The following is an 18,138-nucleotide window of genomic DNA, read 5'->3' on the forward strand; positions in this document are numbered from 1 at the left end:
GAATAAAAGTAAAACATATTTTTAAAGAATTAAAGCTAAAATTTACACATTTTATAAAATACTAAAAAAATTGAGCTGCTATAAAAAAATTATAGAAATTAAAATAAAAAATCACTAATATTAGAAAACTTAAAAATATATTTAAATGACAAAAAACTAAGTCCTATGATGGGCTTCATACCGATTGGGTCAGATCTTGTTAAATGAGGCCTCAATGGACGGGTTTACCTACTCTGGACACATCAACAGAAAATGTAGTTTAAATGGAGGCTACTTCTTCCTGCACCCCTATGTTTCTCGTCGTACCACCATAAATTTTTTAAATAATTAGATATATAATGTATTTCAGAATATATATATATATATATATATATATATATATATATAATGTAAAATAAAATAAAAAAAATGTATTTCATAATATAAAATTTAAAATAGAAAAAATTTATTTCAAATTTTTGAAATATATATATTTTTTTATAGAAGTGCTAGTGGAAATTACGGACATACCGCAAATGGCCTTACTTGACATGAGAACAAACAATCAATAAGATTTGTAAAATGATTTATACGATACTCTTTTTTTTCTGTGTTTGACTGTCTTCTTTTATTGGCGTCTCGTTTTCTTAATTACGGTAACATGAAAGCAAAAAAAATGTCAATCAATAAGGTTTTATAATTTATATAATCTTTTAAAAAATTATCATAAAATTTAATAATTCACCATATATGACAATTTGTTATTAGAGAGTGATACATTTTATTCGAAGAAAAAGGGAATATAATAGTATTTTTTAAGTACATATGTTATTTACTTAAAAAAGGAAATGCGAGAGGTGCTTTAAATGAAAGAAACTCATGAATTATATTAATCTGCTAAAGGATATGGTTTAGGAAAATGACTTTTTACTACTAAATTTTGACAACTTTCTCTTATAATATGAGGTGTTATTTTGTAAGTAGTTTTTCATTTTTTCATTTTTTTATTTTTAATATTCCAAAATTATTTTTTAAAATATGATACCTCATTTTGTAATAAAAAATTGTCAAAAATATCATTACTCTATCATTTATGGGTCTGAGCAATAAATACACTGCTGAATTTAAAAAAATAAAGCATCGGTAGCTCTTAAACATAAAGAGAAATGGATCATTTAGCACCATTGACAAAGGCCCTTGTAACCAGTTGCACAGTAAGGTGCGGGCTCCTGTGAACAAAAGCTTCAAATTTGGGTGAGGACACAACACGGTCAATGTTCTTAACCAAGAAATCCAAGGTTGTCTCCTTCAACTTGTGGTTGGAACAAGTGTCTGCAATCTCAAGTGTCTCAAGGCCATTGCAAGTGCTTAGCGAACTCAGAAGGTAGCGTTCGCAGTGTTTCAGCAAATGTGGGATCACATACTTATCCGCTGCTTGTGACAACGCGTACACATGTTTCTCCAATTTTTCCTCACCCAATCTTCCACTGTACAGAAACTCAAGAAGACACTCAAGTTCTTCATGCTTCAGATCGGGTATAGTTATGCTCTTACTCGGTGCTTCTTTGCATTCGTCGCACTCTAGCATGTTCTTAAATATTTCTGATCTTGCAGCCTGTAACATTATATCATGCTCTTATCACCTTGCTAACTAGAATCATACAGTTTGATTCGTTAAGAATCTAAGTGTAAGTCTAAGTTTTATATTGACTAAAAATAAAGAAGAAGAGCATTGTAAAAGAATAAAAACTCGTAAACCCATTGTCTTAAGGTTTTGGGTTAAGAAGGTGTAGATGCCTTATTTGATTCTGAAATTACTTAAAAAAGAGCTTACCAAAATGGACTTATGTGCGGGGATAGGTGGACCGTGTCTTCCTGGTGTGACCAATATATCTGTGTGAATCTGTGTTTTGAAGGCTGCAACGAAGCCTCTCAGAAAAACCAAGTCTTCCTTCTGTTCATTAAACTCTTCTATATGCTCTGAACACCATCTTATGCAATCATCAAGTGTCTACAGAGAGAAAACAAAACAAATAATCTAACTAATATAGTTCTTTTTTGTTAATCAAACGTTTGAAGAAGCAATGAATCAGAGCTTGCCTTACTCGAATTTCTTCGCGAAACTGGAGAAGGGTTTGGATTTGGATTGGCCATTGTTGGTTTTACTTTCTCAGTTTCGAAATTGCTCATCATGTTGATTATGCTCCTTACTCCTTCGTAACATGCACCACATATTGTATTCCTCGGAGGCCTTAGTATCAGTGGCATCGTCGTACACACGCAACAATCCATGTCTGTTTCTGCTTCTCCTTACTCCTCTGCTTTCTTAAATCGCAGCAGAAAGAACTTGGTAATTGAAAGAGTTGCCACTTTCCTCCATTCTTTATATAATGCATTTCTTTGACCCATCGTAATAAATGATGTCCAATTCATTTAGAAGATGTACATCATTATCCTATATGCATACCACACATTATTATATAATCAAAATTGGCATATGATAAGTTTGTAAGAGTAGTTTATTGTGTGGTATACATTTATTAAAGTTTTGTATGATTAAAAAAGTATATATATTAGGTTGAATGTCCCATCATTTAGTTTTTGTAGATTAATTTATAATAAAGGAGTAGAGGAAGGTGTTTGGTAGGCTATCTCTATGGAGTAGTGTTAAGTAAAGTAGTTAACAGAAAGAATGATGCAGTTAGGCAAGAGAAGACTTTCCAACCACACAACAGCAGAAATGAGCAAAGCAAAGCCCATTCCTCTAACCACCTTTGTATTTTTGATTTCCCTGTTGTTGTTCCTGGAAGCATTGTTAATTATTGATATTAAGATTAGTTTAATGTAATGTATTTTAAGGCCAGGCTGGATATTTAGGTTATACCCGAAAGGTGGAAGGAACATTATTAGATGGCATGATTAATTGGTGAATCATGGTCATTGGTTATGTATTTGGTACAACAGCAGCATGAAGGATTAATCAATTCAGCATCGGCTATAAATGAGAGCAATAACTCACAACTAACTACTTATGTAGTTTTTATACGTGGTTTAGCTTAAGGCAATGATCAAGAATGACAACGGTCTAGAAGGGATAATGTCTTCTTCTAACTTGACTTGTAATAAAAAAATTTATTTATTATTTATTTATTACGTGTTGAATTTCCGTTTAAAAATGTTTATGGATTTTTTAAAACCTACATACACCCGTAAATTCATAAATATATTTTAAAAAATGTATTTTATAAATTTTTAAAATAAAATTACAAAAAATATAAACTAAATTAAATTTTAATTTTAATTAAATTTAATCTAATAAAATATTAATTAAAATTAAATTTTAATTAAATTTAACTTAATAAAATATAAATTAAATTTTAATTATTTGTTTCAGATAACAAATATTCATATGTACTATGATACTTGATGAACGATTTGGCAAGTGAACCAATCGTTAACGTAGTAATCAAATATCATCCTCTGAAATTGATTTGTTGAATACTAGATTTCTAATTAACATAATTTTGAGCAAATGCGAATCAATATAATTGCAAGCATAAAATTTATAACAAAAAATGTAATCTCGAGAAGAATTGTTAGAGGATTGATTTCGTACTTTTTTCTATTAAATTCTACTCGTTTTCAATTGATGTAAGTAATGTAATCATCCACTTGAGTTTACTGAGAGTTGTTTTATCCCTAATCCCTTAGTAGGTAAAATCTATTTATTGAATTCGAACCCCCAATTTCTTAGTTCAGTTTACAAAAATTCAACAAAATCATGAAAAATCAATAATGATCTCTATTGCAAATTAATTAGATATGCCTAATTTTTCAATTGTGACATAATCTAACCTGTCTCGTTTATAGTCGCAACCAATCCCCAATTTCCCAATGTGAAATTGCTCATAAATAAACGATAAAACCATAAACAGAGCACTGAGATGAAGAACATTAACAAAACATTAAATGTAAAGAGTAGAACCTATAATCTAATGTCTTACATCAATCCTCCAACAAAAAGAAATTAGTTCTGCATACTGAAATAAAAAACTCTAAACGGTAGCCAAAACAACAGACGAATCCCAGAGGAAGAAGAAGAAGAAGTTTTTTTCCGTGAACCCTTTTGTCTTTTCCCACACGTTCTCCTTTGCTGAGATGATTCTCTCTCTCTCCTCTAACCGTTTCCCCCTATCTCTCCTCTTTATATTTTCTTTTCCTTTTAAATCTTTGTGAGTTCACGTAATCTTTAAGTTTCTCGCTAGAAAATCCACAGGTTATTTGTGAAAAAATCCACAGGTCACCTATGGAACACTCTGTTTTGCGCAAGATCTTTTGAAGCAAACTCCACAGGTCGTGGAAAAACTCACCAGGCATCTGTGGAACATCCTGTTTTGTATCCTCCAATTCGCTGCAAAAAACCACAGGTCGTGGAAAAATCCACCAGGCACCTGTGGAACAAATTGTTTTGAAACTCGTATCTTTGAAGCCAAATCCACAAATCGTGGAAGACTCCACCAGGCACTTGTGGGACATGCTGTTTTGCTTCTAACTTACTCCTTTCAGACCTGTTTACACAAACAACGCACCAATCCAAATATATGATCCGAAACTAGATAATGCATGATGAAATGAGTCTAATAATGCACAAATGAATAAAAATGCCCTAAACTAATGCATGAATATACTTATATATTATGTGTTCATCAATACTCACACTGAATTCATCTATAAACGGATATTCAAACATTTGCTATCCCGATATTTGTGAATAATAAATACTCATGACTATTAACTATTCGTCAATCACAAATTTTATTCACATATAGACACCAATATTTTTGGCACCGTAAATATAATTTTTTTTGTCCTTTATTTTTATTATGATGTTGATTTTTGTACAAGACTTATAAATCAATTTTTCATATCATTGTCATCAAAATTTGAAGTCAAATAATAACAAGTAAATATTTCTTTTTTCCAACATTGAACAGCATGTATTAAGAGTATATTACTAAGTTGTAAAATATATTGTCATTATTAAATTTGATGATAATGGTAAAAAAAATTACATGATGTTTTTCTAAAGTTTTATTGTGAATTTTTTCTATTTCTTTTTCTCATATCATTGATGTTTAATAATTTCACAAATTAATTTATCTTTCTAAATAATATTTTCTCTCCTTTAAACTCCTTTCTTAGTTTACACTTTTTTTTCAAATAAAACACTGGTATGTTTTTAGAAAAATACTATTTTTTTTTTATATTGGATTAGTCTATCATTGGTTACAAAACTCTCTCTTTGGCACCTAAAACTTAAATTAAAAAAATTATAATACAATATAGCTTGGTATGTGCTTAATGATTAACCAACCTACCTTTTATATGTTGTGTGTTAGGGCTTATTTGGTTCAAAATGTGATAGATAGGTTATTAATAGGGGACCGGAAACAATTGTTTAATATATATATATATATATATATATATATATATATATATATATATAATAGAAATTTATTTACATATATAACAATAAATTATTTAATCTCTTAAATAATATATAATCAATAAAAGTAAGAGATATTAGATTTTGACTTGGGTTGGGCCAATTGACGCAGGTTGGTTCAGTTTGTGGGTAAAATTTTGTTGGCTCTTTCTTCTTGCACTCTTTCAAATTTTTTTCCAGCACCCCATCAAAATTTTCAGATTTTCAGAATACTAAAAAGTGAGAAAGTATTTTTTTGGAAAAATATTTCTAGAATTGATTTAGTGTACAGAAAAAAAAAAATCTACAATGATTTGTTACAAATTTACTCGAGTGTGGTGGAGAGGGAGAAGTCGAAAGAAAGGAGTTTAATAACGACAGATACTTGACTTTTTAACACATTCCTTCTATTGTTTAAAACTTTCAAGAGAAATTATAATATTATGTTGGTCTCATTTTTTATTTTTAATTTTTATACGTGTTAAATTATGTATTGCTAAAACTCTTTCTTTCAAACTTTGGATGGAATGCACGTGTTCTCTTTACTCAGTGAAATTATAGATGCTGTTTTCTGGATTTCATTTTTTGAATATCGATGCTTGTTTGTTTTTTTAAGGAAAACCAAAACCGCTAAAGTTTATGCTTGTTTGTTTTTTTCTAATGTAATTATAATGAATAATAGACTTTATAAGAATAATAATGCAAATCAAGCTTAAACTTCTCATAAAAGTTGTTTATATACATTACACTTCTCATGAAACTTCTCAGAACAAACACACATATATGCAAATTGTTCTGGAGTGTGATCATTATCCGACAACATTCATTCTAGGAAATAGCAATAACTTAATAAAGAACATCTTAATAGCATGATCCTTATTGTTTTTACTTTTGATTTAGAAAGGACAGTGAATTTCATATTGGAGAAGGTGGTTGAAACTGGTGGCAGGAATATTATCTGCCACTGGTTTTGGTTGAAGAGAAGGTTTCTCATAATAATGGTAAGCAGCTGCACCAGATAACACTGCTAAAGTTAGCGCCTGAGCATGCATCCTGCGAAACCATATCATTCATTAATTACACTTACAATAGATTAAAAATGGTTATTCTTAAGCTAAAGTTTTCTGAGAAAAAAAGGTACTGTACCTGGCATGGATAAGCCTGAGACTAGGCTTCATTGGCGACTTTTTGCATGAATAAGTCACAAGTGATGCTCCAATTCCAGATGCCCAGAGCGCCCCTGTAATAATAATTAAAATTATCATCTTTTGCATTGAACAGTGTAAACTAGTTTTAAAGGTGAGTAAGTGCTTACCAATGGTGGTGAGTTTGTGGTCTGAAACCCATGATTGAAGTGCCTCCATGTTGTGTTTGATTGAGGAATTAGAAGTGAAGGTGATGAATGGTGTGAGGGGAAGGGAGAATATTTATAGAAGGGTGGGTGAGGGTGATGTTGAAAATTTGTGACTTTGTTTTTGGTGCTTGGGTTGGCCCATGGGTTTAGTGGGGTTTTGGCTGTTTTATTGGAGATTGGAACGTTGGAATTGAGTTAAACTAGAGGCTTGTCTGTGCTGGTTTTGTTCTGTGGATCCACTTTTGCAAAGTCTATTGATTTGCTTTATTACAATCATGTGGCATGCACAGGGAGCCAACGGATTTTGTTTTACCTGGATCAGTGGTGCTGATACAGATGCTCCATGAAACCGCTTGTATCGTCATCGCACTGCAACAATTCCTGCCAAATCATCTAAAACATTACTTAATAGAGATTATTGATAAAAACATGAACTGTCATTTTTCTTTAACTTGTCGTGCAGTAGTTAAGCACTTTTCTAAGCTGAAAGGAATTAATAATTTTTAAATACTTTCTAACTCTTTAATGTTATTTATTCTAAGAGATTTTTTTAGTAATTGTGATCTTTTAGCTTCTAATAAGGATCGAAGGCCTATTGATATCGAGTTCTAAATTTATTAAAAAGCCTACAAAAATCACTTGACCGTTTAGTATAAAATATGTTTATTCAGAAACATATACTTTGAAAGCTATATTGTGAGAATCAAAAACTCACCGGTCCAACCAGCTTGAACCTCTTTGATTTTTTGATTTAATTGAAGTTCAACATTGTTTTGAATTGAGTAAAGATATTGAAAATATCAGACTTATTTTTAAAGAAATAAATCCATGTGTGTACCTACTATAAACATCAACAAATAAATCCATATAATTTCTTATAAATAAATTGTTATCGATGACATTACTTATCTAATAACAAAATTAAGTGGACTAAATCATAATTAGATTTCTCACTTTTGGATAAGTTTATAACTTTTAACTAATAAATGTTTGATTCAACAATTAATATCAAAATTAAAATCACGAGTTTAAATTAGTTCCTAATTAAACAAAAGTTGAAAAGATGAGACGTGTTATCCAAACAATATTAAGTATCAGGTAAGCATAAAATAACCTTTTTCATTCTTCAATTTGTTAGATCATGCCACGTAAATAAATAAATATATATATATATATATATATATATATATATATATAATATTGGTAAGTATCGTTGCATCGGAAAAATAAAATCCTCCATGGCTTGAAAGGTAAGTGAAGGAAAAACATGACATGAGCGATCCAAATTACGTATCGTGTTTTGCCTAAGCTTAACTTTGCAGTCCAAATAATGACTTTTAAACACCTTAAATATGAGAAATTGGATTAGATAGGAGAAATCAAAAAAATAAATAAATAAATAAAAGAGCTATCCATGTAACGTAAAGAAGTGTAGAATAGTAGTGGATAGATAACGGTAAAATATTTGAAAAGTAATGAAAACGTGTTTGAGGGCGCTCCTATTCCTATTTCTATAACGGTGCATCAGTTTTCAAAGTTGTTGTATATATGCAAATGCCAATGCGAATCCGTATCCCATTTGAAGGTTGATGAAAAACGTGATCAAAGCTGTGAAGAAACTGAGGTTGTGGTCCAAAAAGAAAAGGAAGAAGAAGAGGCACGAGCATGAACCACACTACTGTTGCTGCTCTTGTTCCTCATCCAACACCCAGCCATCAGCTCCACCCTTACCTTCTTCGTGGATTCATGTTGAAGAACACAACTATGGCACATTCATGCCGGAGACGGAAGTGGCTCAACCGCAAAATCCCAGCCCTTCATCACCATATCACCACTATATGGTAGAACCTGTTTATGGGATTCCAGTCCCAGTAATTCATACAGTTACAATACCAGAAAGAGAAAGATCAAGTGGTCAATTTGGACGTGTTCGTAGATTTGGTTCTTGCGTATTTCGCTGCTTATTTCCATGTTTTCAAAGCTTATTTCCATGTTTTCAAATCTGAGTAGTTTGATTTCAATCAATTGCCCCTTTCCCAGAAACATCGTAGCTTCTTTTAAAATAGAACTCTAATAGTGTCAAGGGTTTGTTTCATCCTTCAGCTCATATCCATAGTTTACATGGATTTTCGCCTTGTTGAATTAATAATCTTTCAATAAAACATTCTTGTAGTGTTTGTCTCATTCCCTTGTGTGAATTTACATTAATCATAGTGCTGTACGCTTTTCGCAAAAATAAAATTGGACAATGGAGTTATGGCATTGGAGGGATTTTAATATGCGTCAAGGTAGTTTGGGTGCATCAAATCAAAGTCGTAGATATATTATCAATTCTAAATATGATCACTTCTTTTTGTGATGATCTCGTTTGTAACTGTCCTTCCGGGACCCATCTCTATCAACTTTGTCATTTTGATCTCTTCTTTTTATAGATACCTGAACACCCGATCTTCTGTGTCTGGAGCTTTTCCTAGAGTAATCATGTTGTGTTTCCATCTCCACTCTACCAAACAAATCTTTGTCGGATTCAGAAGCATCACCACTCTGATGTCCTGAGCTTTCCCTAATACGGTGCCTTCTCACATCTCTGTCCCCATCCAAACCAGCAGCCTCATTAATCCAGACCCTGGTGTCTTTATCGCACTTTCTTGGGTTTCTTCCATGCTGTTTTTCATTGTCCCTAGTATCACAATCCACATCAGAATCCTCTTCATGGCTTCTGCTATTTTCATCCCTGTTCTTGTTAAATGAGCCATTCCTAGGGTATTCATGGCGTCTTTCCCTAATTTCCTCCTTGTCTAATTCTCTGTCAGAATCAGTATCTGGAGTTCTGCCTCTGGATTTTCTTTTATGAGTGTTTTTTAAGCTAGCATTCCGATCCTCATAGGGAGTTCTTTGCTTTCTTTCATCTTCATGTTTTCTTTTACCAGAATGACCACAACTTATCTGATCCATCTCTCTGGATCTTGACCTTCTACAGTGGTACCTTCAAAGCATTATGATAGAGAACAAGTATAAATTCACACGGAAAAATATACAGATATATTGACGTAATTAAACAAAATATGATAAAATAAATAAAGACGTTGAATAACCTGAAATTCTATCTGAAGAAAATTATTCAAGTCATTTTCTTCACAAAATTTTTTTAGCCACAACACTTTAGTTGTTTCCCTCAATGCAGCAAGGGAGAAAGCAAAACTCTACAATGGAGTCTTCAAAAACTTTTCTTATATTTGTTAGGAAGTTTTAGGTAGCTATTCCACAAGTCAAATAGCTTAAGTATCTAGGATTGATCATACAAGACATGAAGAAAGTAAAACTCTACAATCTCTTCTAAAACTTTTCCTCTGTTTGATAGGAAGTTTTAGATAGTTCCTCCACGAGTTACATAAGTATCTAGGGTTTATCACAAAAGGCATAGAGAAATAGGTGATGTAAACCATAGGATTCATGCAGGAAGAAGTGACTCAAGTGTTATTCACGTTAAAACGTACCCACTTAAAATCAAAGGAAAATTTTAACATCCACTATAAGAACTGTAATGTTGTGTGGAACTGAATGCTAATCCATGAAAAGCTGACAAAATTAAACTTAATGTAGAAGACATGAGAATGCTACATTCGATTAACTAGACAAGATAGTATTAGAAAAGGACGGATTAAAGAAAAAGTTGCCTACTGTACAGAAGCTGGTAGATTCTTATTATTGATGGTTTGGGAAAAACACAAGGAGAGTAAATCAAATGGAGGATAGATAGAAGCAGATCCTGAAAAACCAAAGGCAAAACAAATAAGGATTTTGAAGCTAATGGTTTGTCAATAAGCATGATACACAACAGAATATTATGGCTCGATTAATCCATCTAGTGAACCCTGCCTAGTGAGAAAGGGCTTGATTATTATTTTTTGTTTGTTCTGAAACAATAAAGAAATTCAGAATTGAGTATCTAGTGAAAACAGCAGCAATCTCACACCAACGTTCTCCTCCCCAGATTCTCTCTGGAAGATTCCTGACCCTGATCCTCGATGAATTCTTAAATACAATATTATACAGAACTTGCATCACGCCTACCCTAAAAGCCTTGCCCTTACTTGAACCTTTACAACACCAATCGCAAACAATCATCCCCCATCATATCATGCTAAATTTACCACAAATTTGCTTAATTTACAACCATCTTAATTGGTTACAATGTGTCGGCAACCAATTTAATCCATCATATGTCATGTAATGAGCAACATTAAAATGAAAGCACACCTGTCAGAATCTGTTTTTGACAAACTAAAATTTCCCTGCTCCCTTGAAGTCTCGTAATCATCAGAATAACCAAATAAAGCGATCATCTTTTCTACCCAAAATTTTGGGGGAGGTTTGTCAGAATCAGCCCATTCATAGTCTCCACCAGGATTACGAAAACAGTGAATAAAATTGCATGCTGTTCCGTGAGAACACGTCTGTTAAGATGCAAGAAAGGAACACCGTTGTGAGCATGCTTCATAATATGAAACATTTTCTAACATCTTTTTTGAAGTCAAAAGCTTCTGTTGTTAACCAAGAGTTTATATTTCATAAGATTTGCACAATGAAACCCAGAAGGACTTGGCAGAATCCAAGAAAGAAAAATCATAAGATGGTAGTCATTTCATATACCTTGAAACCCGATTTCATATACTCTCCACATATGGCAACCTTCCATCTTGTCAAGTTAACAAATTGACAAGTTACCTGCCATAAAGCATAGCCTGATGAGATAAACATATGAATGCTAAATCTATGAACAAAAAATCCATCTTTTGGAAAAATTCGTCTGAACATTCAATGTATCAAACATTTATGCTTTTTATACAGAACTAAACTTCCACAGCCCCATTCGCATCAAAATGTGCTCCACCTTGAACGAGTTTTGTATCAAACATTTTAAGATTTTTCTCCAATATAACACGAGTTACATGATATAAATTGAGAAAACCATTAAATGGATTAGTTATCGAAAATTACCCAAAGGCAAGTGAATTGCTTGAAGCTTGAATGATATTTCATATAATCATACTTGTAGCATTAACAATTTCATTTGACAAAAACAATATAGAAATGTGATACCCGTTTTCCGGCAAAGTCATGACGTTTCATTGAGTTTGCTGCGAGCAGAGCAGAATCCAAAGCTTTGTACTGTACATACACATTTCCTCGCAAGTGAAATGAACCATTTTTACACACCTGACAAGGATACACAGACAACAAGATTAGGACCATAAGATGAAAGAAATTGTGTGAGTAGGAGGTGCTGGGAAATCAAAGAGACAATGACCCAATCTTCAAAATGTTTTAACAAGTGCTTCTTCCATTTTGGTTTTCAAAATTTTGTTTATCTATTCATTCACATAAAGTGACAATTCCGGGCGGCTGATCCTGAAATGGCTGCATGTGATGCTGGATAGCAGAATGGTTGCAATGGTTGAGTTTTAGATCAGTCTTAAATAATAAAGATTATATACTATGCATGCCAAAATGTACCAAATTATTCAAAACTAAAGCATTCATTAATAGCGAGAAAAAAATAATTGCAGAGTAAAAATGGAAAGGCAAGAGAGAAAGAAGATAATTAGCAAGAGAGAGCAAATTATTATCAAACTGAGGTCTACAAATCTGATAAAGGAAAATAAAAGGAGAAATGCAGGTGGAACTGGTAAGTAGGTTACTGATGTTTTTTTTTTTGGTTTAAATCGGTGTAAGTGACATGTGGGTCAAGGTCAGGTCTCTCAAATATGTTTTGTGTACAGAAAGGGTGTTTTCTATTTTTTATTCTGTCAACAGTATAACGATGTATTTGTGAACACATTCTTGCCAAGCACACATTCTTCACAAAACCTTTTCTCGAACTCCAAAAATGGTTGATGGCTAACCCTGATAATCATAGTGGGAACAGGAATGGGCAGAAAATACAGAACAGGGCCATGCTGACAAAGGTCGGGCATAGCTGCAAACTATTGCTACAAAAAGATGGGTGTTGGTGAGAATGAACGTGCTCGAGTTAGTGGGAAAATTAGGCTTTCATTTAAAGTTGAAATCTCCAATTCAATGGAAGAGAGGTGAATACCATCACCCCCGAAAGCCATAGGTGACACTTACAAGGCTCAATTAAGGTTCTTGCAATGCCTTACCACCACCCATAAAATGCCCCAATTGCACCATTTATCACAACCACTACTTAAAATTGTGATGATATTTAAGTTTCATAGTGACCAAGAGCGTATCTGCAACACTATCCCACTATATCATTCTATCGATAACTATGTTTTCAAAAACCACAGAATTGTTTTTCAAAATGTTGGATATAAACACACACGCACATATGGGGAGGGGTCAAAAACAATGACAAAACAAGACAAATAGATCTAAAAAATGGCTCCATTTTATTTATTTTGACGTCTCTGTGTAACTAGATATAAATCATATTTGATTAGCTTTTGTGATATTACAGAGAACCCATAAAATTTTATTCCGAGATATTGAAAATTGCATTAACATGTTAGTATGAACTAAATGCCAAACTGAAATGAGAAATATATTTTCAAAATTTCAGAAGTTAAACTTATACACACACAGCAGTAAAAAATAACCTTGAAGTTCACAATTTCCCCAAACTTCAAGAATTCTGTGTGGACATCCTCATAAAATTCTTCAAAGCAGCGATCAATCTCTTCATCTGTATACTGGCAAAGGGGTTAAAGAGGTCAAAAAAGATATTATGCATTAAAATATGATATTACATAAGGTTCTTTATACAAGAAATAAAGAGGTGTCATTTTCTGGCCCTAATTACAGAAAATATACAACTATTCTAAAATATATTAATTGATAACTTCCTTTTATACACTTAATTTATTGTGAATTCTATTGATGAGATATTAATTCATTTCTCATAAAGGTGGATGCATGCATTGGACTATTAACTATATAATAGTTGGTGGGAAAAACTATCCTTTGAATTAGTAATGTCAACATATATAATATAACTAACACTTACACTATTTACTTCTATGGGTGTTTCTGAAATAATATTTTAGTTTGAAGCATTGTCAATAAAATTAACTAACTTTGCTATTTTCCCCAAATTCAAATCAATTATTTGTTTCTCATATAAAGGAATAGAGGTAGTAATAATACATATAAAGCATTAACCAACCAAATACACACATGTCATTTAATACTTTTTTTTGTATGATTCAAGCATATATCTTATTTTATTTTTTGATCGGCAAATATTAGTTGTTAGTTTTTGTTAGGGGGAAGTTGAACCCACAACCTCTCCCACCCTCCCTTCTAAACTCACCAAATCAATCTTATTTCTCTAAATTATTAGCAGAAGTGATCGATTCCATGACTTTTCCCTCCTTTCCCTTCCATCTAACCGCTAAGTCACCTTATCACTCCAAACATAAATTTAATAAACCTGACCATTGAATCATGGGATATTATCTCTATGATCATGCATACACAAACTGTGGAACACTGATAAGTATGCATATTATTATAGAAAAGCACTCCCCTACAACAGTTTACATAAGTAGCCCAGAATGGAGAGTCCAGCGCTCCATGTTACAGTAAAAGTTTAGCTATCTAACCATGAAATTGGTAAAGGAATGATAAATATTTTACGGATCATTGTAGTAATTTTAACCAAAAACATCAGTTATATATTGTTCAAATTTGTAGTATTTTTAAAACAATATTTAATTTAATATTAAAATAGTATAATTTGATGATAACTAATACATTTGTTCTACATGAAACAGATCTTAAGGGCACTAGTTAACAGGAGTTTTGAAATAACCAGATTTATTACGAACTGTGTCCTCTAAAGGTCTTGAATTTTGTGGTTCATAATGATATATAAGGTCTCAGTACCCTGATAATGTGGCATCTGATATGAAGTGCAATGTCAGATGCACTTTTCTAATTAAAATTCTACAATGATTCTGTCTAATTATACAAGAACCAAAAAACATGAAAACATAATGCAAAGCATGACTTGCAATAGAGACGTCAGAGCTTCGTTGACATAAGCAGATCAAACATAACACAAAATCCTTTATGGGAAAAATTCTCCATCCCTCCTGCAGGAAAAAGACAAAAATAGAAAAATCACAGTAACAAGTTATTTTAACAATCACTAACTGAGTAAATATTTTTAAGCTCTTGCTGCCGCAATCTCAAACACTTTGAAGGTCATGACAATTAGGCTGCGACATGGGTCCATAAGCCAAGACTTGGATAACCCCTGACAACTACGTACGGTTAAGGAGCATGAACATGGAAATTATTAGAGTATGAAATATTGGAATTTTATAGCAAAGATCTGGAAGAAAACGTTTTAAATAATCAATCTAAACATTTTAAAATGGTATGCTGCCATAATATTAATTCAGACAGTATCAGAAACAAAAATTCTTTCCCTCCTACCAGAAAAACAAATTCTCACAGAAGTATAATGCGAAATACATTGTGAACAACAGACTTGGATTGCTAATAAAATCAAGGAAAAAGGGACAGGTACAATAAAAGTCAAACGAATTCAGCGAGTAACAAGGAAGGTGGGATTAATAGTAAAAGCTTATTCTCAGGCTCAGCAAGTAGGATACAACAGCCAATATCTTTAACATTGAGCAACCAAGGCCAATATCATTAGCCTCCAGCAAAATGAATCTTGCAATGAATCTGTGATTATTATTGAGTCCAAGAATTGAATAGACTCCCTTAAAAAGAAGAAATATCAGATGAAGAAGTGCGTGGATTTTGGAATGATGAAAAACGAATTTAAGCATATAAAACGATGCAAATTGATGTATATACAATATGTAAGGGGGAGGGTGAAAATAGAATAGAATAGTTTGAATGGAGGATTTATGATGATGATGATTGCGAAGAAAAAAATAGCAGAAGGGAGTGAGATATAGTTGCTGATTATCAAGAAAAAAGAGCATTGGCTTATGAAAGTAAGTGAAGAATGAAGAGGATACGATGAAGTGAATGAACAGACCTCGAGGCCCTCGTCTTGGTCCCGATCGCATGCAAGGCCAGGACCGTTGTACATGTTTTCGATAAGAAGAGTGGGTGATTTATCAGGGATAAAATGGACTCTGCTACAGCGCCTACCAAAGCGGCACGCTCCCGTTTTTAGATGAAAAGGGCAATGAGCTTTATCCTGGAAAAGACAGAAGCAGTGAGTGAGTGAGTGAATGAGTGAGAGAGAAAGAGGATTACTGAAATGAAACCTGTTCAGTTCCGAAATTGGGTATTTGTTGAGCAATGTCCTGGAGGTTCTGAGTGCGCGATTCCGATTCCGATTCCGGGGGTAAGGGATTGGACGTAGGTCTAATGTCGTCATTCTGCTGCGAATGGTTATTGTGGTTGTCGTTGTTGTTGTCCGGAACCCTAACTCTGACCTGTTTCTTTTTGAAGATGATCTCGTTTCCTTGCCAAATAATCTCCGGAGGGCCTTCTTCCTGAACCACGTATTCAAATTCATGGTCGTGGTCGATGTTCTGCTCTTGCTCTTGTTCTTGCTGCTGCTGCTGTTGCTGTTGCTGTCGAGTGATTATCATATCCATGAAAGCCTTCTCCCTCTCCTGAAAGAGGATGATGTCCCTCTGCATTCTCTCCGCCTCCTCCTGCTCCAGCAATTGCATCCGCCTCTGCTCCTCCGGATCGTTGAGGCGGCCCTCCTCCTCCCGTCGCTCCCTCTCCGCCGCCTCCTGCCTTGTCTGCTTCCGCTTCATTTTCTTCATTGCCTTCCTCTTCTCCTTTCGACCCATACTCTTGCCGTCTTCCATTTCTCCCTTCACCCAACCTTTGTCTTCTCTTCTCTTCTATGTGTAATGTGTAACTTTTGTTCTATCTTTTCTATATTTTTTGATTGTTCATCGGCAGCTTCTGCGTCATTAATTTTTTTTTTAAGTTGCTAGAAGATTCTGTAATTTAAAAAATAAAATGTTTCAGATTATACCATCTAAAAAGATTTTTTCTCTGTAACTTCAATCACTTCTTCTATAATTTCGAAACAATTTTTACTCAAAATCTTCTTTTAACCAATATCGAAAATCTAATACCTTATTTTATTTTACTGATATCATTTGATATTATATATTCTTTTAATTTTTTTCATTACGCATGTTAACATTCAATATATAATTTTATTTTTTTTATGACGTTGACATCCGATTAACAAAAATTTTAAAAATTTTATATAGACATTTTGTATACACATAAAAAAAAGTGTTTTAATTTTTAATTTATTTTTATACTTTGTTATAAAATATGTAAATATTTTATTTTAATTTTAAAACATTAATTAAAAAATTAAAAAATATAAATATAAATAAATTTTAAAAAAATTAAAAGTATAAACTAAACTAAAATTAAAATTAAACTATAAAAAAGAAAAAATGCATATATATATGAAAAAAAACGGATCTCAAAATATGTTTTCATATATATACCTATATATTTTATTTTATTTTCCTTTATTTTTGTTATTAAAAGATTAATTTTCTTAAGTTAATTTGTTTCAAAAAATTATTTATTTTTAATATATAATATAAAACTAAGTTAAAAATATTTTAAATAAATATATATAAATAGTTTAATATTTTATTTTATTTTTTAAATATGAATTAAACAAATTAAAAAATAAAAATAAAATAAACTTTAAAAAACATAACACATAAAAATAAAAAGTAAATAAAATAATAATTAATATATATATATATATATATCTTTTTTTTCAAAAAAATAATTTTTTAATTTAATTCATTTCAAATATTATTTATGTTTATATATTATATAAAAATAAATTAAATATATATATATATATTAGTATTTTATTTTATTCTTAAAATATATATTAAATAAATTAAAGAATTAAAATAAAATTAAAAATAAAAAGATTAACAGTAAGAAAAAGAAAATGAATTAGAATGTGAAATAATAAAATTAAAGAAAAGAAAAAAAATGTGTTTATATATTTCGAATATTGATCGGTACAAAAAATAAGTTTTGAATGTTGAACCGTAAAACAAAATTAAATATCTGGATGGCAACATTTGTAGATAAAAAAATTATGACAATGAAAATTGACATTCGTAACGGATAAAAATGAAAAAAAATTAAAGTATTAAATATCGATATCCGTAAAATAATACAATGTATCAGATGTTGATATCTGTTAAAAAAATTAGGGGTGGATCGTGAGAGGGTGAAAAAGTAATTACTTTAAATGAGGGGCTAAGTGAGAATTTTAAAAAAATTTAGGAGTACA

The 18,138-nt window shown here is 31.8% G+C and overlaps 3 protein-coding genes across 4 annotated transcripts; all 3 read right to left on the minus strand.

The window, feature by feature from the left end:
* Nucleotides 1-1,043: 1,043 nt before the first annotated feature.
* LOC114194470 (BTB/POZ domain-containing protein At3g56230-like) lies at nucleotides 1,044-2,398 on the minus strand. Its single transcript, XM_028084725.1, has 3 exons — nucleotides 2,080-2,398; nucleotides 1,814-1,990; nucleotides 1,044-1,594 (listed from the first exon to the last, which is right to left on the minus strand). Exons 1-3 carry the CDS (start codon nucleotides 2,269-2,271, stop codon nucleotides 1,151-1,153), a joined length of 813 nt encoding a protein of 270 aa, XP_027940526.1. The 5' UTR covers nucleotides 2,272-2,398; the 3' UTR covers nucleotides 1,044-1,150.
* Nucleotides 2,399-6,158: 3,760 nt separating this feature from the next.
* LOC114163535 lies at nucleotides 6,159-6,943 on the minus strand. Its single transcript, XM_028047841.1, has 3 exons — nucleotides 6,780-6,943; nucleotides 6,611-6,704; nucleotides 6,159-6,517 (listed from the first exon to the last, which is right to left on the minus strand). The coding sequence occupies exons 1-3, from the start codon at nucleotides 6,826-6,828 to the stop codon at nucleotides 6,361-6,363; spliced, it is 300 nt and encodes a 99-aa protein (XP_027903642.1). The 5' UTR covers nucleotides 6,829-6,943; the 3' UTR covers nucleotides 6,159-6,360.
* Nucleotides 6,944-8,892: 1,949 nt separating this feature from the next.
* On the minus strand, nucleotides 8,893-16,745 carry LOC114176487 (zinc finger CCCH domain-containing protein 5). Of its 2 annotated transcripts, XR_003603008.1 has the most exons (8): nucleotides 16,097-16,745; nucleotides 15,862-16,026; nucleotides 13,442-13,534; nucleotides 11,922-12,038; nucleotides 11,472-11,546; nucleotides 11,079-11,275; nucleotides 10,500-10,587; nucleotides 9,523-9,804 (listed from the first exon to the last, which is right to left on the minus strand). XR_003603008.1 is itself a non-coding variant. In XM_028061542.1 (7 exons), the coding sequence occupies exons 1-7, from the start codon at nucleotides 16,652-16,654 to the stop codon at nucleotides 9,162-9,164; spliced, it is 1,848 nt and encodes a 615-aa protein (XP_027917343.1). In that variant the 5' UTR covers nucleotides 16,655-16,739; the 3' UTR covers nucleotides 8,893-9,161. The 2 variants fall into 2 exon arrangements, 1 of the variants encoding a protein (XP_027917343.1); XM_028061542.1 differs by lacking the exon at nucleotides 10,500-10,587 and having other exon boundaries at nucleotides 8,893-9,804; nucleotides 16,097-16,739.
* Nucleotides 16,746-18,138: the final 1,393 nt, after the last annotated feature.

Source organism: Vigna unguiculata, chromosome 1 (assembly GCF_004118075.2).
Source record: "Vigna unguiculata cultivar IT97K-499-35 chromosome 1, ASM411807v1, whole genome shotgun sequence".
Lineage (NCBI taxonomy): Eukaryota > Viridiplantae > Streptophyta > Magnoliopsida > Fabales > Fabaceae > Vigna > Vigna unguiculata.

What these genes read in the sequence shown, in the direction of transcription:
- LOC114194470 (XM_028084725.1), bottom strand. Translation starts at nt 2,271, where the DNA reads ATGGATTGTTGCGTGTGTACGACGATGCCACTGATACTAAGGCCTCCG. An exon ending in CGCGAAGAAATTCGAGTAAG is followed by an intron (nt 1,991 to 2,079) that starts GCAAGCTCTGAT and finishes TTCTCTCTGTAG; the next exon opens with ACACTTGATGATTGCATAAG. An exon ending in CCGCACATAAGTCCATTTTG is followed by an intron (nt 1,595 to 1,813) that starts GTAAGCTCTTTT and finishes ATAATGTTACAG; the next exon opens with GCTGCAAGATCAGAAATATT.
- LOC114163535 (XM_028047841.1), bottom strand. Translation starts at nt 6,828, where the DNA reads ATGGAGGCACTTCAATCATGGGTTTCAGACCACAAACTCACCACCATT. An exon ending in CCACAAACTCACCACCATTG is followed by an intron (nt 6,705 to 6,779) that starts GTAAGCACTTAC and finishes TTATTATTACAG; the next exon opens with GGGCGCTCTGGGCATCTGGA. An exon ending in CTCAGGCTTATCCATGCCAG is followed by an intron (nt 6,518 to 6,610) that starts GTACAGTACCTT and finishes ATGGTTTCGCAG; the next exon opens with GATGCATGCTCAGGCGCTAA.
- LOC114176487 (XM_028061542.1), bottom strand. Translation starts at nt 16,654, where the DNA reads ATGGAAGACGGCAAGAGTATGGGTCGAAAGGAGAAGAGGAAGGCAATG. An exon ending in CCAATTTCGGAACTGAACAG is followed by an intron (nt 16,027 to 16,096) that starts GTTTCATTTCAG and finishes TGTCTTTTCCAG; the next exon opens with GATAAAGCTCATTGCCCTTT. An exon ending in GGGAAATTGTGAACTTCAAG is followed by an intron (nt 12,039 to 13,441) that starts GTTATTTTTTAC and finishes TATCCTTGTCAG; the next exon opens with GTGTGTAAAAATGGTTCATT.